Below are 26386 nucleotides of genomic sequence, written 5' to 3'. Positions count from 1 at the left end.
TTCCTACACACACTAGTTCGCTGCCATAAAGTGCATATGGAGAGTACTCCATTTAAATTTTGCCTAAAGTGCAACCGCAAGTACCCTTGGGTTGACAAACATGCCACCTGTAACCTCTGCTTGCCGAGGGATCACCCCGAGGCTAACTGCAGAGCGTGTAGCCTGTTTAAGGCCAAAACACTAAAGGACCACTCCACTAAACGTTGGGCCCACCACGCCAGGCAGCTCGAGGCCATGGAAGCGGTGGGTGCCTTCAGTGATGGCAGCAACGCCGTAATTTCGGTCAGCTAGGGCACAGAGGTGTCAAAAGACGCCCAAGCGCTAGTCCCTGACCCCCAGAGGATTGTCCGGCAGGGCAGTTATGGGGAACACACCCGTCGACGCGAGCGCTACCCACACTACTACTACACATAAACACTCCAAGTCCAACCGAGTGTCGAGTTCTCGGAAAAAAGAGGCACGGAGAGTGCGGTCCACAGAGTCGGTGTCCTCTGGGCGTTCCAGGTCGAGATCGCCACACAAGGCGACAGACAGACAGATAGAATCTCGACGCCAGGCGGCGAAAAGGTGAAAACTTCAGGAAAACAATTCTACTGAAGGGGAAGGGGGTGAAAAGCAGAAGAAGTCAGTACTCTACTTCTGCACCACAGACACAAGGACAGACTGAAGTGCTCAGATATGGGAATTTCCAAGAACCTTGGCTCTGCCCCCAAGACCAAACTTACCCCCCCCCCACCAACTCCTCATGATAGGGGAATAGAAGGGGAACCTTCACAAGAGGTCGTTATCCCCAGCTCCAGAGAATGGAGCAGTGAAGATCTAGACAGGGTAATGAGGAGAATGTCTTCCCTGGCTGATTTCTTCTCTAAGAACCCAGAACATTTCCTCAGTTACACTCCAGACATCGCTACTCCTTCAGGATCCAGGGACCCTCAGCCCCCTAGTAAAAAACCTCGGTTTGAGACTCCAACTCAGGGCCTTATTTCATCCCTTACTACATACAGCCTTAACAGCACAATGAGGATCCACAACATTATACTGAGGATCCAGACATAGAAATGTTGGACGACCAAACGGGGGTAGATTATTATGGAGATGACGAGGGCCAGGATGGGGAGGAGGAAGACATTACAGAGGTCTACAATATAGACTCTCCTGTCCACAAAGAACCTCAGGTTACCGACTCTCCAGTAGATAACCAGCACCTGCTAAATGAGGTCTTGGCTAGAGCGGCAGAGCACTTCCGCATTGACACTCAGGGGACACAAGAGGAGAGGGACTTCGCAGAAGAGCTAGTGGGCGACCTATTGCTCAAGCCATTCCTATTCTCAAATCAATCCAACGTAGAATTGATCCTTCCCTTCTTAATCCTAATCTCACCAGGGCTGTGAACCCCAGAATTGAGATGATGTTCAGGGCCGTCCAGTCAGACCCTCTTTACATAAGGTGTCAACTGAAGCCTGACTCCTTAGTAATTGCTAACACCAGAAAGAGAGCAGGGACACCGCTATCATCATCATCTGAAGCTCCCCCAGACAAGGAGAGCAAAATAATGTATGGGTTAGGAAGGAAGGTAGCCTCCACTTCCGCTTACCAAGCGAGAATCGCTAACACCATCACTCTGTTGGCAAGCTATAATTGCCACCAGTGGGAGCAGGTAGATGCTCTCATTGACTCCGCACATGAACCACTAAAGGGTCAGTTGGCCCAGATCGCGTTAGAGGGTAGAGCAGTGTCGGATTGCATACTGAAGACAACCTTGGACGCTGAGATAATGCTGGCCGGCTCATAGCAGAGAGCACGGTCATTAAAAGGCATGCTTGGCTAAGACAGTCGGGGTTTAAACCCGAGACCCAGGCAACCCTTATTGACATGCCGGTGGAGCCTAATGTCTTGTTTGGCAAAGCGGTAGAGGACGCACTGAAAACTGCAAAGACTAGTAGGATACTCTAAAGTCCCTGGGACAACTGACGAATAAGCCCCCTAATCAAAGAGGGAATAGTAATTTTCGTCGTTCACGCGGCCAAAATTCAGAAGGGCTCCAATTATGCACAGGGACAGGGTACATCATGGGGTGGCAACCAGCATACTATCCAAAGTTACAGCAGAGCTAACAAGAGGAGCTGTGGTAGAGGTAGAGGCAGCCCAGGCAGAGGCGGTACGCCTCCCGCAAAGCAGTGTTGTTCCGCTCAAGGTCCCTTTCCACTCATCCCCAGTAGGGGGCCGCATTTCCAACTTCACCCAAGCATGGTAAGGTATCACATCAGAAGGGTGCTGTCCAGTGTCCACAGGATACTGCATCGAACTGCTAGAGCGCCCCCGAAAGCACCCTCCACGACAGAAAATACATTCCCTGGACCACCTAACGATCCCTCTCGAGGAAATCGTGAATCTTCTCGCAAAGGACACGTTGAACTCGTCCCGGGCAACCAGGTAAACAAGGGTATCTATTCAACTTACTTCCTTGTTCCAAAAAAGATTTGATAATGCGCCCAGTATTAGACCCTCGCCCTGCAAACAAGTATGTCAAGCCCCAAAAATTTCGCATGACTACTCTCCAAGAGGTAATCCCCGCTCCTAAAGAGAGGGGGATTACATGGCAACATTGGACATGAAAGATGCCCATTTTCATATTTCCATGTTCCCAGCGCACAGAAGATTCTTGTGCTTCAAGGTGGACAGTCAGCACTACCAGTTCAAGGTGCTGCCCTTCGGTATAGCCTCGGCTCCAAGAGTATTCACCAAAGTACTGGCGGTGGCGGCGGCACACCTGCGTAGGGAGGCAATCCCAGTGTACCCTTACCTTACCTGGAGTTTCAAAAAACAAACTAATACTCTGCAGCTTCCACTAGATGTCCGCCTATGCACAGCATGTGATCTAAGCAGATTCCACAAGCCTCAGAATATATATATCACAATTGACTATTAGTTGAATGTCAGATACCAGACATTTTAAATTCTTAGGGCTGTAGAGTCGAACGCCCCCCCCTCCCCCTCCTCCCCAGAAGGAATGTGCCTGTGGGATCTAAATAAACCACAGGCGCTTAAGTGTGAAGTGTTCTTCACTATGGCCAGTACGAACTGACTCACCAAGTGTCCACTGTCTATCAAGGGTCCATGGCAGTTAAAAATAGGACTCGCATGATATTGTGCGGCAGAGTGTATTTAGAGCATAAAAATTATAAGTCTAAATTGTGGAGGAAAATACAGGACCCAGAAACATGAGCAGGATGAGTGGAATATGGATAGAAAGCATGGAAAAGGTTTATACATGGATAACAATGTTTAGTTTGGCCTAGATCTCAAGGTTTGTAAAAGTCAGCAGAGATGCAGTGTTTTTGCATAGCTAGAAAATCCTTATGGAAAAATGACGGATTGGGATGAAGTCATAATCCTGCTCCAGTGCCATGCTGTATCTATGTAATCCCCTTCTTGAGACCACTTTGGCAGGAAGTAACGCGAAGAGGGACAGGAGAAGACCATTCAGGCAGCAGAGTCCTTTGCTAACATCCTCATTTGTAAGATTAAACTGGTTATCCTTACATGGTAGCCTTTGGCCTCATTTCTCCCAAGCAGGTGCATCGATTCCGGTGTGAGCGTTATTAGGGACAACCTTACACACTGTTGGTCTCAATTTAGCAACCACTGCACCAGTCTCACAAATGTAGTATTAAAATTGCATTCAGGAATTGCAGGCGAAACAAATCCAGCTGCCTCAATCTTACATCTCAGACATGCATCAGATTTAGTGTAATCTATTTAGAGTTCAGCGTTTTCATGTACAGAATGTATGCCCCTATAATGTATGAGCCAGAATCTGCAGCTAACAAACATTGAGAGTTAGAGTAAATATCACATAATTGATAATTTCAAACCAATTACCTCTGTAAGGCTCTACAATCTATTAACCCTTTAAGTGCCAAGGGCGAGGGGTCTCGTCCTTGGAAGTGCATACGCAGTGCCAAGGACGAGAGCTTGTCCTTTTCGGCACCTTGTTTTGAGCGATCCCTGCAAAGCAGAGATAGCTCAAAACTGTAATCCAACCCCCGGGCTATGTGAGGGGGAGGTCCCCCCTCACTGCCAGGAGGCTGGATTACCTTCAGTTTCACGTCGGCGTGCGTAAAGCACGTCGGCGTGAAAGCGAAAGTAATTTTCACTGCAGCAGCCATTTCGGGCTGCTGCAGTGAAAATACAAGGCGAGTCTTCACCTTTCTACGCCTCGATTTCTGGCTGTATTTCAAGCCAGAGATCGAGGCAGGTATCGTTGGAAAGGGGAGATCCTCCCCTTTCCAACGATACCCATTGTGTGGCATTGCTGCCCCCAAATGGAGGGCCCCACCTCATGCAACCCTTCCTGGGGGCAGATATCTGCTCCTAGGAAGGGGCATCTGACCCCAGGGAGGGATTCATGAGGTGCCCCCCCCCCCCTATCTGACGCCAGGGAGGGATTCATGAGGTGGGCCCCCCCCTATCTGACGCCAGGGAGGGATGCATGAGGTGGGGCCCTCCATTTGGGGTGAGGGGGAGAGGGCCACTGCCCTTTTTCTGTAAAATATATCCCTGGTGTGGTGGCTAGTGGCCCCCAAACCCTCTTACACCCCCCCACATTTTTTCCCTCATTTTTTTGCCCCCTTCCCTGGGGGCAAATCAGCCATCTGCCCCCAGGGTTGTACAGATGTGCCCCTATGCTTTGGGGGGTGGGGAGGGCCAGGGCTGCTTACTGTAAGCAGCCCCACCTCCCCCCCTTTCAAAGACATCCCTGTGTCTAGTGTGCATTGCTGTCTGTGCATCGCGCGCCCTGCGCCCGATCCGCGGACAGCAATGCTGTCACAAAGGGTGTCCTTGGAAAGGGGAGAATCTCAGAAAAAAGCCCTGGTGGCTAGGGCCCCCAAACCCCCTCCCCCTTTTTTTTGTTGATTTTTTTTTCTCCCCTTCCCTGGGGGCAGATCAGCCATCTGCCCCCAGTGTTGTGCACATATGTGCCCCCATGCTTTGGGGGCCGAGAGGGGGGGCGGTGGGGGGGAGAGAAGAGTGCTGCTTACTTGAAGTAGCCCCGCCCCCTCAGTCACAAACGGATCCATGGTGGTCCAGTGGGTCGCTAGTCACGGATCAGTGCTCTCCGCTGATCCGTGACCAGCAATGCCTCATATGTGGTGTCCTTGGAAACAGGACAGGGGAGGTACCGTTTTCATCGGGACACGTGTGGGGACGCGGGAAGGTAGGCCATGTGTTGTTGGCGGTGTGTTTCGGTGAGTGGCCAGAGCGAAATGTCTGAGAATTGTCTTCAATTCCAGCCAATTTCAGAGACATTTCCCTGTGTCCACTCACCGAAACACGTCGCCAACAGATGTCATACCTTCTCGTGTTCCCACAGGTGTATCGGCGAAAAAAAAAAAAAAAAAGTACCTCACGTGTGGGAGCACCTACCGGGGGTGCAAAAGGAAAAAGGGTAACCCGCTGGTAACCCTAAGCCTTTCGCCACAGCACAATTTGTTCATGTGGGCAACCTACATATTTGGGCCTAGGGTGTCGAAACCAGCAAGGAAAACAGGGAACCCCCCATGCATTTCCCAAAAGAGGACACCCGTGGGAATGCGCAGAGGTCTGACTTGCGCGAAGCGGCCCAGAATTTATTACCCAGAACGCCAGACAAAGTGAACATTGTGTTTTTTTCCCCCACCAAATATCACACTTTGTCGGGGATTGTGGCCAATAAAAACTGGGGCAATTTGCACAAAGCAATTTCGCCCTTTTTGCTTATTTTCTCCCCCCCCCCTACAGCAACCTAGGATTCCTGGGTGCGTTACGTCCGCCTACATGTGGGGAAAAAAAGTAGCCAAATTTGGCCGACATATCTCATGTAACAGAAAAGTTACAAGTCATTGAATGGCCACATACCGAAATCACCGAAAAAGGCCCTGGCACTGGGGAGAAATACCCATGGCACATAAAGGGTTAATCTACTACCTGGCATTTTTTTTATCATACATATTTTGCTCAACAACCTTGCACTCATCCATCAAGGTAACAGTCCACACTAAGAAATGTGCATCTTGGTGTTGCCAGTTCGGCCAACGTTTAAGAGTTGCTTGCCTTCTAACATTGCACCCTTGTTAGTTGAAATGTCCTCAAAGTGGCCACTGCTCTATTAGTTATTGGATTCCACCTTTCCATGCCATTTGCCTGCCAATACTTACCGATATCTGGGTCGAACAGGACATCAAGAACAGCGTTTCAGATGGGAGTAGTTTACCAGTAACTCCATTTCCCCAGCGTTGTATCTTTCATGGATTCACATGCTGTGAATATTCCCCGTCAGGCTGGAAAACCCTGGTTACTTTGACTTGGTAAATTGCCTATGGAAAAACTTGACACCTTCAGTGTCCAATTAATGTCTTTGTGGGTGCTTTTGGTACCCGTCAATGGGACGTCCAGTGTATAGCTCCGCCCCAGCAGCTTCCCCATAGATTTTAACCACTCCAGCTGGAGGATATCCCTAAAAGAGGCTGTTTGCCTTTAGGGGGTAGGCTGCAGCGTGCATGTGAATCCATGAAAGATACCAACGCTGGAGAAATGGAATTACAGGTAAGAAACCTCCCTTCTCCAGCATTGCATCTTTAATGGATTTACATTTTGTGAATAGATTTTGGAGCAGTATAAACTGAAGGAGGAAGAAACCAGGCAAACATGTCGGTGATCATGCAAAAAGTATACATATTCAAGTAGAGAAAGTAAACAACCCTGGAAGCTGCAGGGCTTACCTTATTGGAACAAACGATGAAAGACTGCCCGCCCCATCTGCACATCCTCAGCGTGTTGCTGGTGTAAGCAGTAGTGCCTGGTAAAAGTGTGGAGCACTGCCCATGTTGCCGCCTGGCAAATGTCTCATGGGTACCCCCAGACCAGAGAGCTGCCGAAGCAGCCATGCCCCTAGTGGAGTGCGCTCTGGGGGCTGATCGTTATGGCCCGTTGGCCTTAAGAGTGATAGGAGATTGTAGATTAAACCCATCTTGAGATGCCCCGTTTTGATATGGATTTTCCCTTGTTGGATGGACCAAAGGCTACAAAAAGCTGTTTAGTCGATCTAAAAGATATTGTACGATACAAATAATATTTCAATGCTCTTATGACATCCAGAGTTCAGAGCCTTTTCCGCAGCTGAAGTTGCATTTCGAAAGAATGTGCGTAGAGTTATGCTAGCATTTTTATGAAACTCTCAAAGTACTTTAGGAATTAAATGAGTATTAGTGGAAAGAACTACTGTCTCTCATGAACCGTAGATAAGGAGGGTCTACAACCAAGGCTTGGATCTCCGAAACACGTCTAGAAGACGTAATGGGCACTAAAAAAAAGCCACCTGCCAAGTTAGAAATTTGATGTGGGTTGTCGACTAAGGCTCAAATGATGGATTCATAAGCCCTGCTAGGACCGGTTTCAGGCTCCATACGGGTGGAATCCTTTTCTTTGGCAGAAAGGTACGAAACAGGCCTTTCACAAGGTGTTTGATAAGCCTGTCACTGTAGAAAGGAGAACATCTTTTTTCTGTGTAAACCTGGAGATTGCCGATAAGTGCACTTTGATGAAAGATCTCCAGGAAGCTAACTTTAGCAGATAAGGAAAGATCTGATCAGGTGTTCTAGCTAGCGGCTGCAGTTTAGGCTACTGTGCACAACATGCACAGAATCCTCCATTTCGGCTATAGAAAATGTTGCTAGAGGGAGCTCTAGCTGCTGCCAGAGAGCAGAGCGCGCCGGCAGTCCTGAGGGATATTCAAATGACCGAATTCGGAGTGGTCAGGAGCCACGCTGTTCACTTGAGAGAGCCTGGCTCATGATGAAAGATTTGAAGAAAATCCGATAACCATGTCTGCCTGGGCCCAGTACGGGGCTACCAAGATTATTCTGCAACAACCTTTGCGTATCATCTGTATCGTTCTCCTGATGAGGAAACGCGCAAGCAAACACCCCGTTCCAAGTGAACAAAAAGGCGTCCCCCGAGATTCGGGATGCAGAATCCTGCTGGCAAATTTCTGGCACTGCTTGTTGGGGCTGGCGAAAAGTTCTATGGGGGGGGGTAGATGACCATCCCCTTCAGAACATTGACTATCTGGATGCTGTGCAGTTGCCACTCGTTCGCCTGCATGGAGTCGCCGCTGAGGGTGTCTGCTTGCTCGTTCTGCATCCCAGGCAAGTGGAATATCTGAAGTAGAATATTGTGCCAGATGGCCCAATGCCAGATGGTCTGTGCTTCCTGTGACAAGGTGTTTAAATTGCATTCCGCCATGCTTCCATAGATAAAACATTGTGGTCATGTTGGTGAGGACACGCACCACCGAATTCTTGATTAGAGGAAGAAAGGATTTTAGAGCCGAGTGCACTGCTGTAATTCCAGTACATTGATGTGTAGGACGTCTTCCTCCGGGGACCAGCAGCCTTTAACCTGGTGCTTGTGCAAATGAGCGTCCCATCCCGCCTGGGAAGAATCAGTTAGAATGGTAAAATGGTAATTGGGCTCCATCAGTGGCATTCCTTACACGATGTTGTAGGGGTATGGGCACCATTTCAGTGTGTTTGACAGAGTCCGGGAGATAGTAACCTTGTCTGACCAGGAACCCTGGGTTAGGTACCACCTGGTAGCCAGAAACGTTTACACTGGCCGCATGTGCAGCCGGCAGTGGGGAATAAGCGGAATGCAAGAGGACATGGTCTCCAGAAGACCCATGTATGCGCAGACTGACTAGCTGGTTTGGCGTGAATGAGCTTGCTAGAGTTATCAATATTTTGATTCTTTCTGCAGAAGGTTGGACCAGATTGTGGCCTGTAAGGGGCTGAGCACCCAGGAAAACCAAACTCCTTGAGGGAACTATACAGGATTGCGTATAGCTGATTGTAAAGCCCAACTTTTGGAGAAGCGTCTGGTTGAGAAGTTGAGGCTTATTGATAACGTTGACCCTCGAACTAGCCAATCGTTCCAAGTATGGTAGACGTGGTGGCCTTGTTTCAGGAGGAAGGCCGCTACCGGTGCCAGCACTACATGAATGTTCTGGATGCTGATTTCAGGCCGAAAGGCAGTACCCGAAATTGATAATGGCTTGCGCCTACTATGAATCTGAGGTACTTTGTACTTGGATGTATTGACACATGGAAGTATGCATCTTTGAAATCTAAGGCCGCAAGGAATGCCTGGGGTTGAACGGCTTTTGACCTCCTGGAGCGTTACCATTTTGAATTTGTTCATGTTCTTATTTAGTCTTCGTAGATCCAGAATAGGGTGCCACTTCCAGTCTGGTTTTTTGACGACAAAGTACCTGGAGTATACTCCCTTTCCTCTTGCTGAGGGAGGAATGTTGGATGGCTTGCATCTGAAGTATCTTGTTCTGTAAAATCTGATGGTGCAGGTGAGATACCTTCGTAGGGGGTGGAGGGTAAGAGCAGAGGGGGGGTTGGGACAAAAAAAAACTGGGAAAAAAATAATTGCGGTATTTGTGGGCGCTCCAACAAGTGGCTGTACTGGATCTAGCACCCACCTGTCGTTCATTATGGTTTGCCACTCGTTGGGGTAGAACACCACATTTCCCCCCACCTAACTGCCCTTGCGACAGTCATGGTTGTGCCTCACTTTGCCTACCTCTCTGGGAGGTGGCAGATACGTGCTCTCTTTGCCGTTGGTATTCTCTGTTGCACTGGGAGGATTGATCATTCCGCTTGTAGCCCTGAGAGTAATATCCGGGCCTACTATAGTTCTTGTCTCTGGAGGCAGAGAATCTTGCATTGCCTGAGGCTCCGCGAAAGGATCTTCTGCTTTGAAGGGCCGTGAGAGACCTAGTCGTGTCCGATTCCGCCTTCATGGCTTTAAGGGCGCTGAACAGATTTTCTCGTTCACATGGCATATCAATGACCTTGTGTCGCACTTCCTGGCGAAAATCTGTGCAATGTAGCCATGCCTGGAGCCTAATAACTACGCCTTTGCCGATCTGCTTGAACCCAATTTCAGCCAAGTCTACAGCGACGTTGATGCCGCCATTTCGGGGCTTCCTCTCCTTCACGCAGCAGCATCTTGGCCTCTTTTCTCTGCTGTTGCAGGGCAAGTTATCCAATAAAGGAGTCAGACAGTGCCACGTCTCAATCATATCGAGCGACTACTGCCAGGGCATTGACCGCTTCAAGAGTTGTCGCAGCAATGGTATTGTCTGGCGGAGTGGCACTCTCATGCAGTGTTCGAGCCTTGCAGCTTTCTGCCGCTGAGACAACCGACTGTGGAGCAAGTTGCTAAGTGAGGCATTTCGGCATAGTATCTGGAGCCTTAAACTTCTCCAATCTTCCTTTAACCACTGGCTCTGTAAAAGAATATTTTAGTACCGAGACCGTCCTGACACACATGATCCAGAATGGATATTGAGAAGACCGCCTTCCTGCGTTTACCCATATGGTCAAAGAGGAAACAATCTTTCTTCTCATCTGGAATTAGGCCCAACTCCTGGCATGCCTTGGACATGGAATGAAATGCCCAGATATCGTACAGAGGTGAAGGCTAAACCGGGCTACCCAGTGCATCTTGGTCTGGATCTGCGCCGGCTCTCTGTGGAGACGAGGATGCAGTGAAACTTGTATCCCTCGGAACTGCGTCGACCAATTCACCATCTTGGTCTCACCTATGTGGACTGAATGCATGTGGAGGAGGCGTTTAAACCCTCAGGCGTATGCCCTGGTCTCTACAGGGATAGATTGGATCCCTTCGTTGAGGGGGTAACATAAGGTTCTCCATAGGGTTGAATTGCTGGAGCTTGAGGATGCGGGAGCCGGACTTCAAGCTGACCTAACAGACTGCAGTGTAGTAAGGACCTGCATCGAAAGCAGGGATTGTGGATATATAAGGGGGTATTGTGTTTGCATACCACCTATTCCTGCAGATGTTGATGGCAGAGTAGGTGTTTGAGACTTTAGAGGCGTGTTTTTCACTCTAGATGGTCCCTGGATAGAAGGATCAGAAGTTCCTTCTTCAGGGTCAGACTCAGACACCTTGACATTTGTATGGTGGAGGCTCAAAATCAGACAGACAATCTCGTGCTGCAGAAGGTCTTCTGGCATGATAACTGGGTACTCACAAGGAGACATTCACAGGAGAGCCTGACGCGCTGCATCATGGTCCCAGTTGGGGTTTTTATAATACCCTTAGGGGACAGTACATTGCATTCTGTCGGCTATTCTGAAATTTCCAACTGGGCGCGTATGCTTTTCAACAGACTTTCTTTGTCGTCGACGGGTGGGTCGAAGTGGTAGTTGACGGGGTGGTCTAAGTGGTCGTCGACTGGAGATGAGATGTAGACCCTGATGGAGATGCTGTTGTCGGAGCAGACTTCAACAACGATTTGGCCGTTGATGGGTGTCTCGATGACTAATCCTGGCTGGAAGAGGCTCTCCGAGATTCCGGCAAGTAGCGTTTTTGCCTCTTGTCGAGGTAGACTTTTTCCAACAAGGTCAAGGATGATGCTGTAGCGGGTTTGGTTCTGTGTATGTCCGTCAACAGATTTCCTGGACGGGTCCGAGGATAAGTCAGAGCCATTCTCCTGTGGTTTGTCCAACGCTGACCTCAACAACAGACCCTTGGAAGGGTGTCTGGTCCCTGAATGGGCGTTCACCACAAGATGGAGGTTTCTTTACGGGTAAAGAATGTTTGGCTTTATGGTGCCCAGAGGACAATTTTGCCTCACCTGCCTTTTGCTTCTTTGCCACCGGCTCCTCAGACCTGGACCTCTGTCTTGACGGCGACCTCCTGTCAGAAGGAGTGGTTGTTCTTGCACTCCGTGACAAGCCAACCTCAATAGGCTCCTTCATTGAGCCAGATTAGGCATTGGTTGTCCTTAAGGGTCTTTTGAGAGAAACCCTGGCAGATGTTTCTCTTGAAATGTGTACAAAGTTAATAAATGTATGTAACCTGTTTCAATTCGGTAATCCATAAACTATGCAACCTCTGTGTAGCCTTACCGCCCCTATGTAACATCATGTATGCTATATGTTCTCCTATCTGTGAATGCAACTAAGATGCCATGTAACAGCGCCACAATGCCCAAGGGTTGCCTATGGCTTTATAAATGCAAAAAAAAAAATAATGTTGCAGGCGTCGGCCAAATGGTTCGGGTATAGGCAGTAAAGACACTCCTGTGTGCCTATTCCCTTCGTAAACGTTTTTTTGTCGCAGGTTTCACATGGCCTAAATAAAGAGTTTAGGTCCTGAAATGTCCATGGTTGGAAATGGAAACTGATTTATTTCGACGTCGGTTGTACCAGAAGATGAAATTTGAAGAAAAGTTATTTTCGAAGAAATTTAATTTTCTCTCAGGAGAGAAACGCGCGGAATCCCAACAGCTCGGAAGACTGATTAAATCTATGGGGAAGCTGCTGGGGCGAAGCTATACACTTGACGTCCCATTGGTAGGTACCAAAAGCACCCACGACGACGAAACACTCGAAATGATAGTTTTTCCATAGGAAAATTACACAGTCAAAGTACCAGGGTTTACCAGCCTGATGACTGGGAATATTCACAACATGTGAATCCATACAATACAAAAGTGTGCACCAATGCTTATCATGTACCATACTTTGGGTTAATGCTTTTATGTACTCAACTAATTTATTTATTTAGAAGACATAATACTTACCAACTTTGAAAAAGAAGGGACAAAGGATGATGTACCAGTTGTCAGCTCCGAATCCCAGTCTTCATCTGCCATGGTTGCTCCAACACCTGCCCAAAAAAAATAATTTGAAAAAGAATCGACATTTTCCACTTTAAAGAGGGGTCATACTACAAATGTAAACCAACAAAACATATACCTTATCCTTTGAACACCAATCTTTTACTGTTCACATATGTGCACTATTCAAACATTTTAGACATACAGAGAGCTAGGATGCAGGGAGGGGTTGTATCATACTTACTGCTATGTTCAAACTCACTTTTTCCAGAATGGAAATGCTAAGCTTTCAGAAATCCAGATGAATGCGCAGCGAACACGCCACACAAGACTACTCAAATAGCACAGTGTGGCTTCACCAAACAGCTGCACCTCTGAAAAAAGCCCAGAATTTACAGCATTTGCAAAAAGGTGCTAAACAGGGTTACCTTACAGCTATCAGTTACGGGATAAGCATGCGTAGCAATTGTTACTAGAAAATGTTCAAAAAATAGGTAACTCCCCATCTGTAGGGCTCATCTCTACTAAACCATGCAGAATTGAATATGTTTCGCTTCCCTAACTTAATCATACATTAAGAATAACCCACGCTGATCCCGTGCTAAGTGGACTGGGTATAATTTTTCAAAACCTTTTCAGAGACAAAGCAAAACCCAGGTTTCCAAAGACTGGACCATACAGTTGCACACGCACACAATATTCAGTGATTCAGGCATCTGTAAGGAATACAAGTACTCTGAGCCCTCAATGGGTGTACTGCTAGACTACCATTACATACAGTCCAGAAACTGAGACTAAGGCAACATAAGCACGATAAAATAAATAAAGAGCGCTTGGGTCAGAAAACACATCTGCAGCAGTCTGAAATCTAAGTGGGTAAATGACAAAGGACTTATTCCAGGGATACACAGAAGTGACTCATTTAAAACTTTGAGCACCAAAATAGAGCTATTTGTTTGGATAATCTTAATCTTACTTTATGGCCAAAAGGCCACGTTCCACTCAGCAGTAAAAGTGCAACCATGTATACATAAATAGTCACGGGTTAGTACTATCTTTAGTGAACAGCCACTTCAAATAAATTAATGCTTTTCATATTTTGCAAACATCACATTTCGCCAAAGATGGAAAATTATTCAGTGATCGACGTTAGGCAAATTAAGTGCTGGGCGAGACTTCAGTTAGTTCATGGTCCCCCAACCCTCAATTCACTTTAACCTCGAAGAAAGCCTTCAGTGGCTCATGACGAAGGAGTCTTTAGAGATTCATAATTGGACCTTTCAAACCCACCTATAATAGATCTTAAAAAAGGTATCTCAAGGCTTTTTTTTAAAAAATCAAGAGTCTCTTGGCTCATTGGCAGGTACCCAAAGAGCAAACCTAAATAGATACAGTGGTTCTCATGCCATACCGCAAGTGTTGCGCAAATCCACAGGCTTCGAAACATCGAACGGTGCCTCAAGCTACTGCAGAGAAATGAGGGACAACTTAAATGGTTTGGTCAGAAACTATTATTGTCCCTATGGTTCGGCCATGTGTTTTTAACCATAATTCGATCTATCGTACAAACATTTCCTATGCACCTCACCCGAGTTTTTGTCTCGAACTCGAGCAACATCAGGCAGCAGGGCACGGCCATCTTGTGATAATCTTATCACTTGCCGCATCGGCCTGGTTGACCTGCGTTTGCAGCACTAAATCATTTCCCCTGAGCCTGACATCACTAGACGTGAACCGCCCATTTCACAACGCCAAAGCACATCTCGTGTCAACATACTCTGCACCTCAGCAAGTGACGTGTCACCATGGAAACGGCAGGAAGCCTCTTTCCTCGATAAGTATAAACAGAGGGTTTCACAACACAACAGCACATTTTCTTTTACATTCCTCTCACTGTATTTCTTTGAGTGTTCTGTGACTCGTTTCTGAGCTCTGGTCAGCTACCTTTGCTGCTTGTAGCCCGTGTGAACAGATACCAGTACCACCGCTATAAATTATTTTCATTTGTTTACCACACAATATCAACAATAATGCCCTACCTGTACAAGCCCGAGTATTCCAAGGAGGAATTACTGGAAAGAGCAAGCTCTTTCAGCAATGGGGCTTTGAAAGACAGTTGGGCGGACGTTTCAACAGATGAAGAGCCTGGACCTAGTCGCATGGACGGTGTTTCCACCTGGTGTACCTGCAATCGGTGCGCACTAGAAAACTCTGGATGCTTGTCCTACATATCACAAGGCGATCCACAGCCGCAATGCGTTACCGAGCTGCCAGACTGCACGGCAGCCTGCCTCACAAGGTCCGCGGAGGAGGATTTTGATAGTGCTTATGCACGAACTTCGCGCAACAATTCGGCCTCGTAATCCAAGTAACGAGTAAGTATAGTCTGATTGTGATGTCAGTTAGGCCACTACTATTTCATGGTTGTCCCCCATGTTCGCATAACTTCAATATATCATGGTCATATCAGTTTAGTCTTGCAATTCTCTAGTAATAGTCGCATAAAAGTTGTTCAATATAGTGCAGTGTCTAGTTAGCATTTGTCCTTGCAAAATGCCATTGCATACAAGAATTGTCATTGACAAGGTTTAATACACTTATCTTGGTCATTTAAAAACAGTTTGTATCTTTCTCTTTCACAGGTGGTACCGGCTGGTGGCCCATCGTTCGTACACATGGTGGCTTCATGGGAGGCTTGGACACCGCGTTCGACGAGTAATACCCGCCTGTTTCGTTGGTGCAATTAGACAAACTTTCCCCAGTACAGGGGATTTTCCCTCGCTGAGCTGCAACCAGACCTTTTTCAATGTCTAGTATTTTTGTGCAATCAAAATAAGAAACCAAATAAAACATTTTTTATCATTGGTTATTTCAATTTTTAAGTGAATCAAGTGTGTCTCCATTCCGCAGTGTTCCGGTGTCTTGTCTGCACGCCCCCGCCAATCCATCCCCCCCTCAACTATCAAAGGATGTTTGCACCAGTGGATGTGCGCTGCCATGGGGGGCAGTCAGGGGCGCGAACGGCCAAGGTGCGAAACACCATGTACACTTCAAAAGCTATCTTACGCCCAGGGGTCATTGCTCACATGGCCTCCTCAGACCATGTGTCTGCAGGCAGGCTCCCCTGAAGCAGGCCGCTCACCTGCAATAGACAATACCACAACATACACGTCATTCATTCACAAACACACCCCTTTTTGTTATTCTTTATAAACCACTTGATATTTACCATGAGAACATCTTTGAGCACTGCAAGTCAACTCATGAACGTGCTACTCTGTAACCGCTTCGAGTGAACTCGTCAGTGTGCTACCTGTGAACATCTCCCTGTTCTCCTGCCACTAATTACTCTGTTTGCTGAATCCAACTGTTTGCTGGTCAAGGTAAGGGCATGTTTCCTAATCATATCTCCTTCATTTGTAAATGTATATCTATTTCGAAGTAAAGTACTGTAGTTATCAACCACTTTGAGCGCGTATCAGGTAATCTTACCTAGCTATTCTGTTCCAGACTGGTTTTATGCACGGAATTCTAGATAATGTGATCATATTTTCGCAAGGTATCATTGCTTTACACAATGTTTATCGTGGTTTGATATGTACCTTTGTCGTCTTTCCAAATTGTTTGTCCAGTTTCCAATATTTTCGTCCTTACTAATGCAAGTACTGTGTTTCAGGGAGATGAAGCGTCCACTACAATTACAACATTCCTCGTAGTAGATCCGGTGACAGGGGTATGCGTATTGACATTCAATTGGATGAGATAATCTGATCATATTTACATGTTTCATTCACACTTTACCATTTATATGTACCTTTGTCGTCTTACCAAATTGTGTATCCAGTTACCAATATTTTCGCCCTTAGTAATGCAAGTACTGTGTTTCAGGGAGATGCTGCAGCGTCCTCTACAATTACATTATCCCTTGTAGTTGTTCCGGAACGAGACCTTGCAGTTGATCCGGAGCCAGAGGTATGCGTACTGACCGTACCATCTAATGAAAGAAAGTCACTAATTATATGTGTAATGCAAATGACTTCTTTTAAATGGATACTATTTTTTGTAGGGATGTATACAAGATCTGTATATTGAACAGGAGGCTTGTTGCTCTGAGTCGGTGCGCCAGCTTGCTGATTTTAATGTTAGAGTAAAGAAGGTTTCAAGGAAAATAAATAAAAATAAGGTTATAAACACTTTTTATTGTTGGCAATTGGTTTGTGCCGAGGCCTTCATTATATGATTTTTTTTAATGTAAATTGTACAACACTATGTTGGATTTACACTGAATATCCCTTTTCCTATCTGTCCTGTAGTTGCCCGATGGAGTACAGACTATGCAGACACAGACAGCGATACAAATGACAGATGCGGCTTGCCAAACTGTTTTCACCATTGAGGAACTATTAATTGAGGCATGGCGTGTTCACACTCAAGATGCTTATGTCCAATGGCCAGAAAATTAATTTAATATGAACAGCGAATCCAGCAAAGTGTTTTTGGACCATTACTACAATGCGCCTGCTCTGCCAGATGAATGTGAAATTATAAAAGAAAGCTTTACATTACTCGATGACCACTTGACACAATAGACACCGCCAAAGAAATGCCCCCCAAAAAGACAGTCCACATTGAGGTTTTCTCCTTTCCATGGTCATGTAACAGATGTTGAAATGACAGACTGAAGCATCAACACTATTAACCGACGAAACAGACAAAGATATTGACTATAGTATTTCCAGTTTGGCTGATATGTCCACAACATTTCAGTCCAAAACAACAGTGTTGCCGGATGACAGTCTAATAAAAGAGGCCAAATACATAGTATTAGACAGTAGCTTGATGGAGATTATAAAGATGCTGAAATGTGTGCATTCAGTGGGAGGGGAAGTACGTGGGAAGCCATTGTGTGAGCGTGACTCGTCTAACACAAGGCAGTAACCTCAAAATACATGCCACCTGTGAAAAGTCACAAGTACGCTCAACCGATGCTGGGGAAAACTGCCAGCTGGCAATCTACTGTGTGCAGGAGTTTTACTTTTCAGTGGCTCTAGTTTCACGAAGTTATCCAGTTTCTTTCAGTTTGTGGGACAACATTCAATTTCTAAAACGCAATACTACAAATACCAACGTGATTATCTTTTCCCTGCCATTAGTGAAGCTTGGAAAATTGAACAACTGGCTATTCAAAGTACATTCCCCGACAAACGGTTCAAGCTAGCCAGCGATGGACAGTGCGACAGCCCCGGATTTTCTGCCAAGTATGCACCTACCATTTTCAGGACATAGAAAGTAAGAAAATGTTGAGTTCGGTGGTCGTGCGGGTGTCCCAATGTAAATCCTCAGTGGCCATGGAGAAACTTGGTTTTATAAAAATCACTGGAAGATCTACAATCGAGGGGAATGCAAATCGACCTCAGCCACGGACAGACACGTTTCAATAGCCAAGACAATGAGAGAGCAGTATCCAAATATTAAAACATCAATTTGAAGTATGGCATGTTGCCAAATAAAAAAAAAAATAAAATAAAAATCGCAGCTGCAGGGAAAAAAAGCAACCATCTTTGGTGGAGCTCCAAAACATGTGATGAGTCTGTAGAAATTCTACTGGAAAAACGGCTGTCACTAATGCACCACTGTTCCAACGTTCACCAACATTTCCACCAATGTGAACATGGCCTTTTGTCCCCAGAGCAGGGACAGAAGAAGTGGTTGATCCCATCTTCACTTCCACACAAAGCCCTTGAGAAGATTGTGTTTGATAAACTCTCAAGAGAACTGAAGGGACTCACAGAATTCTGTCTCACAGGAGATTTGGAGGTGTTCCACAATATGTGCCTAAAGTACAGGCCAAAGAGATTGCATTTCGGCATCCAAGGGATGAAATCTAGGACTTTACTAGCGGTATTAGCGCATAACCAGAATGTAGGCTATGAACAATCTAGGACTGCAGGAAACTTAGGGATGCTTCGCTACACTATGGCCTTTACGAAAAGAAGCAAAAAAATGGGTTGTCAAACCAGTAGATGAGAAAATGGAATTCGATTTTGTGAAAGATCTTATTGTTAATGTCGTTGAGATGCATACTCATGGAATTGCGCACAAATCTGCTCAGAGCACACACAGTGCCACAAAACATTGCCAGCGTGCCATGTCCACCCAAAGCAGAGCTTGTTAAATCGTTTAAATCACAATCTGTTTTTAATTTTTCCAAAAAAGGTTTATAAACTGTACAAATAAAGTATGCAATTTGTCTTTTGAAATCTATCCTCTCAGTCCTTTTCTTAAAAAAATATTACCATTACGATTGCTTTCACATTTCACAGTTTAGTCGAGCTACTGTGGGACCTTCCTTTTTCGTGTTAATGGCCAATGGATAACAGTGTGTAAGAATATTTGGGTTTTGGCAGTTGCCTTGCAATAAAGTTCCGCAAAAAGCTGAATATCTGCTCGTCCTACAAAAGGGATTAGACCTAAGCCACAAAACATTCTAGGCACGCAAGAACAAGGCATAAATTAGTTTTCAAAAATTGATTAGTTTGTAAATGAAAATTGTTTTGATTAGCAAACAGACCCATTTGATTAGCAATTTTGTACTAATATTGTTAATGTCATCTGAAGTTTTGTACCCAAGACACAAAATGAGCAACAATACAGCAGTTTTGCATGCTGCTGAAATAAGACATTAGTTATAGGATTCAGGCCTTGCAATTCTTTAAAAATCAGCTTGTCCTGCAGGTCGGGTAACTTAGTTTCCCTATTCTACTGAAGAGAAATGCACTCGACCCATAGCAATCGAGGGCAACAAATGAATAACGCGATTAGTGTACAAGGGTGCATGTCACTACAAACCCGCTTTGTTTGGTACACTGATGCCACCCAGAGGCCAGCCATGCCCAGTGAAACTTTTGACATTAACTGCAAACAAAGTAAATGTTACATAAATGTTTCAAACATCTCTTGCAAATGCTACTGGCCCGTCATGAAATGTAAACGACTATGCGATTGGGCGAAAAGACTTTGCGAACCACAGCGCAGTGTCTACAAAATGTAAATGGTTAGCTGCATGAATGGACACAGATATGTTAAAAAGGCTCTAGAAACAGTTTGCCAGCTGTCTCCTGCAGGTGGGAATATATAATGCAGTCATAATCATAAAGTAAAGTGAACTCTGGAGGCTAACTACAGAGTTTGGCATTGAGTAGATCTGTAGATGTACATATATTTTTTTAAATTCTATTGGATGGCGTAATTGATCGGTACTTTGCATAAGCATCTAGTTTGCTTTGTTCATTATGTAAGAGGAAAGAAAGAGTGGATTGCGTAGCAAGCGGAGAACTAAGCAAACTAGATGGAATATCGTAGTTTGTGGTTATCTCAATGTCAGGGTAGCTGGTATAAAGCAACTGGGTGATAATATAGAATGTCAAGGAGTAAAAAGGCTCTGAAAACAGTTTGGCCAGCTCACTCCCGCAGGTGCTAATATATAATGTAATCATAGAGCAAAGTGAGTTCTGGAGGATAACACAGTGTGTGGTATTGCAGCAGATGTGTCGATGTACAGTCTGGGCGGTACCATTGATCATTGTTTTGCGTAAAAATCTAGTTAGCCTTGTCTATTCATTATTTAAGAGGACAGAAAGTAAGAGACTAAGCAGAGTAGTAGGTGTAGCAGGCAGAGAACTGGTCAAACTAGGTGGAATATTCTAATTTGCTGCCATCTCACTTACAGGGTAACTGCTATAAAACCGCTCATCGGATAAGCACCAGTTGCAAGATGTATGCAACATGCAGGTTACAGAACTAGGTTTGCCATCCAGTGCATTCGATCATGTGCATTTTCAAAAGTGTTCGCTCGTCAGTATGATGCAATCAAGCATTATATAACAACCTACATGTTAGGAATGTAACTGCACGACTGTCTTTTAAAAAATATAAAATTGACACATACTGGTCTTTGTCAGACAGCCTATTAAAAGCTTATAAAAGTAGCATCCCAATTATATCTGCTTTGCAATTTATCAAACAGAAAAACACATTCTTGGCAAGCACTGCCACACATGTCTTCGCACTTAAGAGTAGAGGAGAGGAGATGATTACTGCTGCACTTTTCTCTTCATTAGGACCTGAAGTAAACAGAGAAAAGAGGAGGAAGAGAGCAGAGGGCAAGAGAGGATGTGCAGGGCGCGGTGTGCTTTCATTGAAGAGGGCAACTTAAAGAGCTATCTTTGCTACAAAAGTGTTTGTTTGATTAGCAAACAGACAGAATTGCATAGAAAATTGCTATTTTATTTTATTTTATGCCTTGCACGAAGAACTGACTATGGAAACATGCCATGGGGTAGGAGTCCATGAGATAAGCAGAGGTGGGCCCATTACTAGACACTTTTTGACTCAGTTTTTGTGTTACATTGACTAATTTGGGACTGTCATTGGCAGGTTTTCCCTACAGCTCAGCAGCGCCACGAACAACGAGCAGCGACAGCCCCCAATTTCCTCTGCCCGTGCTTCAAAATTCATGTTCTCATGGATGGGTTGAAACGGGATGTTGCAAAGTAAGAATGTATGTTCATTTTTTAGTGAAGGTCACCAGCTTTTAATTTTAGCATGGGAGCTGGGAGGCCCACGTGTCCCGCGCACAGTATAAGGTTCTATTGTTTTTTTACATTGAGAGGCTGGGGCCATTCCGAAAGGGACTGAATTGAAGAGGGTGTTATAACGTATGATATGATAAGGTTGACCATTCAGAAACTGGACCTAGTTACATATAAATTCAGTTTATGAAAAAATCGTTGACACGAACGGTGGAGTCTGCATTACGCCAAGAAAATGGAAATGCCGAATATAATGTAAGTTTCTCTTTAGACAATTTCATACCACAACTAGTTGAAATACGAATAGCTGACCGTTATTGCTGGGTTACATTGTACTTGTTCGTTCTGTGTGGCATATTGCGATGAAGTGCTAGTACAACCTTTGTGTGCTGGGCTATCTACCGGGCACATGGGCAAGCCAGCATCGAGACGCATGTAGACCACCACTCGTTTCTCCCTGGTTCTACGCTAATAAATCATTACATTGTTTGTGCACCTCAAATTCTTGCCCCAGTTTACGCAATACGTTTAGAGCTCAACATACTCCATTGCACTATCCTCAGAATCAAATAGCGTAGTACTTTGATATTCCACGCTGTATTCTCTTGGTTCACATTGTGTCACCTCTGCGCTAATAAAGAAAATGATTAATTGTAATTAAGATCGGCTACTGAGACACATTTCTATTTTTATCTTTTGCAAACAGGTACATCGTGCCGTTCTGCGATTGTCATCTATTCCAGACCCCGACCAATGGATTCTTCAACCGTCAGCTGCAGCTACATGTCAATCACTGGATCTACTTAACCGTCTTTTGGGACGACAGACAAGGTCCAATATGCCCGTACGTGGTACCAGCGATTAGGAGCAACATAACCTTTACGGTGGGCTAGTGCCAAGTTCATGCACCAGCTTTGCAATTCACTGTGCAATCAAAGTGCTTCATTTAGACAAAACGTACACCCTGTGTACCCAAAAGGAACAGCGCGTGACTCACAATAAACATTTGCGGATTTGTGGAACGAGAGCAAAGAAAAAACGTTCAATTTTGATTGATATGTCAGACGCTGAATGTTCTCGAAACATTTAATGTGAAATAAATGTACTTTACCAATTGTACAGTCTTGCCGTTCCCTTTTAAAGTACAGTTTCATATTCCTAATTGTGACGCGCTGTGCTGTGAGACGATGTGCGTTTTCCAGGTTCCGCGTCTAGATGCGTAGGTGATGACTGGGCGCGTTTGGCTCCGATGCCCAGTAACGTCACGTCGAGAGGCGGAGAATATCAATGATTTGGTGAGGTCAGGCTCAGGGGCGGGGGATATGATTTAGTGCCGCAAACGCAGGTCACCCAGGGCGATGCAGCAAGTGATAAGATTATCACAAGATGGCCGCGCCCTGCTGCCTGATTTTGCTTGTGTTCAAGAGACGAAAACTCGGGTAAGGTGCATAGGAAATGTGTGTACGATCGATCGAATTATGGTTAAACACACATGGCCGAACCATAGGGACACTAATATTTTCTGACCGAACCATTCCTTTAAGGACAACATTGCAATTTATCTGCTTATTCAAGTACCTGGTTAAGCTTTTTCTTTGCAATACTGTAGAAACCACATTTAGAATAGAGCAGTCTGAACACCGCCAGCAGTAAAATACAGCCCATTACAGAAAGGAGATCCTGAAATGCTTCCCCCCAGAAGGCTAATATTCTCCCAGAACGAATTCCAACCAAAGTCACTACCACACTACCAGGCCCTCGCGCATTCCGGGGCCCAAGAGTGTTCCCGGGGGAAAGAAATGGGGGAAAGAGAAAGATACACTGGAAGCAAAGGAGTGGGTGGAGGCACTAATGTTGCCACGAGACACTGGAATGGATGCCAGGCTTGGCTTAATCCAGAACAAAATACTGCTTCAGGCATATTACTCCTGCGCAGCAATGGCACAGTTGGGGGGGGGGTAGTGGACATCAGGGTGTGCCTGAATAAGCAAAAGGGTGTAAGGTACCTTCTTCCACATGGTGTGGAGCTGTGGTGTCTGAGCCTTCAGTTCAGCAGAACCCCGAAACTGGTGATACTGGGAATCTGGGGGGGGGTGTGGAATTCACCAGACATGGCACTGGGGCTGCGGAAGAGACAAGCTGCAACATGGGGGTTCTGCGGAAAGACTAAGCCTCACACGCTGAGCCAATGATGTGGACAGATGTGCGTCCCTTTAAAAACAAATATACCATGCTTGGGGTTGCCCCAGGAAGTTTCAGGGGAGATGGATAGGAACTGTGTGAGAATTGAACAATGTACTGCCCTAGTGGGTAGATATTGCTCCACACATCAAAGGAACTGTAGCCTGGCACTAACATTCCCTGCTAACCCGGGATATTTATGTATTCTATGCATTGACTGATACTATTGCTATGCTGTAACCAAGCTCTAGCGACCATAGTTGATTTTTTAATTTTAACTCGGTTGCACAAGTGGAGACAATCCAAGTACAGGGCATATAAAACACCGTAACAGAAGCTGTTCATGGCCGAGTGGTCCCGCTTTGACCCCCCTCTGTCCCCCCCCTTTCACATCTCCTTCCCCCACTCATCAGTTCACGCATCACTCTGGCCCAGCAGTTCGAGGTCATTCATTTCTAGTCCGGCATTGTCCTGTAGGGCCCTCTCCCCGTCCATCCTCCCCTCTGGCCCGACTCACTCTGCAGGGCACACCCTCGATGTCTTGATCTCCTCTAACCTCCCGCTCTCCATCCCTCTGACCTTTCCTCTCTCCTGGAGCGATCACTCCCTCCTCTCATCTCATCTCTCCCTCTCTTCCCCCCAAGCCAAGTCTATCCCAACACTGCCACCTACCTTCTCGGACATCCGGCCCATGAAGTGTGTTGTCAGTTGAGGCTTTTGCCGCCACTTTCTCTGACCCCCGCCTCCCCCGCTCCACCTTTGGCTGTCTCTCATCCTGATACAGCCCTGTCTCTGCTCTATTCTTCAATTTCTGATACGCTTGATGCTCTTGCCCGTCATGGGGATTCGTTTGAAGTCCAAAGCCAAGTGCAATTCCTGGTATGACTCTGACCTAGCTACACTTAAACGTAAGTGTAGGGCAGCTCAGAGGAAATGGAGGACTTCCTGTTCATCTTCTGACAAACTGGCCTGTCGCCTGCTACAAAGGCAATACCGACTCTGTCCTCACCAAGAAGAGAGTCCACATTCAAGCTTGTGTCTCTGCGGCATCTAACAACTCGGCCGAACTCTTTAAAATCTGCAAGGGCTGGCCAACCCTGCTGCAGTCTCTACCTCTCCTGTTGCCTCCCAGGCTCTTTGAAATGAATTGAGGCAAGGGCATTGCAAAAACCCAGGACATCCTGTCCACCCACACTCCTCCTCTTTCCTCTCCATCTGTGCTTGCTGACCCTCCTTTAGCCACCCTCCCACCATCCTTCTCGTCCTTTCCTCTTTTCACCCGACGAGGTTGCTAGACAAGTCCGATCTATGAAAGCCTCTTCAAAACAGGTTCACCCCCGTTCATCTAAAACCATCAAGGATCAAATTGACACCCTCGCTCCGGCCCTTGCTGATTTTTCCAAACCACTCCTTTGCCTCTGGATCCTTCCCCTCCCCCCTCTGAACCACTCCTTTAGGCATCCTCTTCTCAAGAAACCCACAGCTGATCCTTCTTGTCCAGCTAACTAACGCCCAATTTCCATTACTCCCTTTCTTGTCAAACCCCTGGAAAAGTAGGCCATCTCTCAGCTTAACCTTCATTCCAATTCGGTTGGCTGTCTCCTCGACCACCAGTCTGGATTCAGAGCTGCCAGAAGCACGGAAACTGCTCTCCTAAACATCCGTGAAGATCTGCTCACCAACCTTGACTAACATTCCATCTGTCCTCATCCTCCTCGATCTCTCTTCTGCCTTCGACACGGTCAACCATACCATCCTGCTCAACCGTCTCTGTGAAAACCTGGATATCACTGACCAGGCTCTGGCCTGGCTGGCCTCTTTCCTCTCAGATCGACCCTCCCAGGTCCAACTTGGGTCCTTCCTTTCATCTATCTTCCTCTCTACCTGTGGTGTTCCCCAGGGGTCTACCAATACTTGGCAACTCTCACCCACTGCATTGCCGTTTTCTGCTCAAATTTCCAGTGCTATGCTGACGACACTCAACTCATTTTCAATCTGCCCTCTGCCACCTCCTCTCCCTCATCTCTGATTGCCTAACTGCCATTCAAGATTGGTGTGCCACCAATGATCTTTGTCTGAATGCCAGCAAGACAGAGATCCTCCTCATCGGCACACCTTCACCATCCTTTCCCCTCACTCTCTGGCCGGCTTCCCTTGGCCCTCCTCCTACCCCCCACCTGCGAGGCTAAGAACCTCTGGGTCATCTTTGACTCCACCCTTTCCTTCTCTGCCCACATCTCTGAGGTCTCTAAAAAGACAAATTTCCGACTGCACCTCCTCAGAGGTACTCTCATTTTGCTCTCCTTCCACCAGAGGCTCATGGTATCTCACGCTCTGGTTCTCTCTAGCCTAGACTATTTTAACAGCCTCCTTCTAAATCTACCTGCCTCTACTCTCCGCCCTCTGCAACTAATCCAGAACAGGACTGCGAGACTTGTCCTTGGCCTCAAGCCCTGGGATCGTATCTCTCCAGCTCTGAAATCTCTCCACTGGCTCCCAATGGATGCAAGGATTAAATTCAAAACCCTCTGCATTGTCCACAGGCTTTCTGGGGCCTGGGTCCAAAACACCTTCAGCTATCCCTCCGCAAATACCTCCCCCCCTCGAGCTCTTCACTACTCTACCTCCAACACACTCAGGGTCAGTCATTTTTCTAAGAAATGAGCTGGGGGTAGATCTCTGTCTTCGGATGGGGCCTCCCTCTTGAACAGCCTCCCTGCCACTCAAACTTGAGGAGAACCATGTCCGGTTCCGGAAGCACCTCAAGACCTTCCTCTTCTTCTGCCTTCGCTCCCCCTCTCCCCTGCTGATCTGTTCTCTCTTGGCACCATGCACCTGGCCACCCTCTCTTTTGGACCCAGGTACCTGCTCATCCTGCCACCCTCCCGCACTGCCTCCGGGCCACCCCTTGCACTGG

The 26386-nt window shown here is 46.4% G+C and overlaps 1 protein-coding gene across 3 annotated transcripts in view; it reads right to left on the bottom strand.

Moving 5' to 3' along the window:
• The window catches only part of DDX4 (DEAD-box helicase 4), a 1871246-nt gene that overhangs the window by 1816768 nt on the left and 28092 nt on the right, over nucleotides 1-26386 (bottom strand). For 2 of the 3 annotated variants that reach the window (XM_069627287.1, XM_069627288.1), the window contains exon 2: nucleotides 12662-12747. In XM_069627287.1, the coding sequence (XP_069483388.1) occupies nucleotides 12662-12733 (72 nt within the window). In that variant the 5' untranslated portion in view covers nucleotides 12734-12747. Of the gene's footprint in view, nucleotides 1-12661; nucleotides 12748-12959; nucleotides 13072-26386 lie in introns of all 3 variants that reach the window. The other variant, XM_069627289.1, reaches the window with a different exon arrangement.

Source organism: Ambystoma mexicanum, chromosome 6p (assembly GCF_040938575.1).
Source record: "Ambystoma mexicanum isolate Mex_15411 chromosome 6p, UKY_AmexF1_1, whole genome shotgun sequence".
NCBI lineage: Eukaryota > Metazoa > Chordata > Amphibia > Caudata > Ambystomatidae > Ambystoma > Ambystoma mexicanum.
Note: the sequence above shows the minus strand (reverse complement) of the source record. Positions and strands in the feature narration are given on the sequence as shown.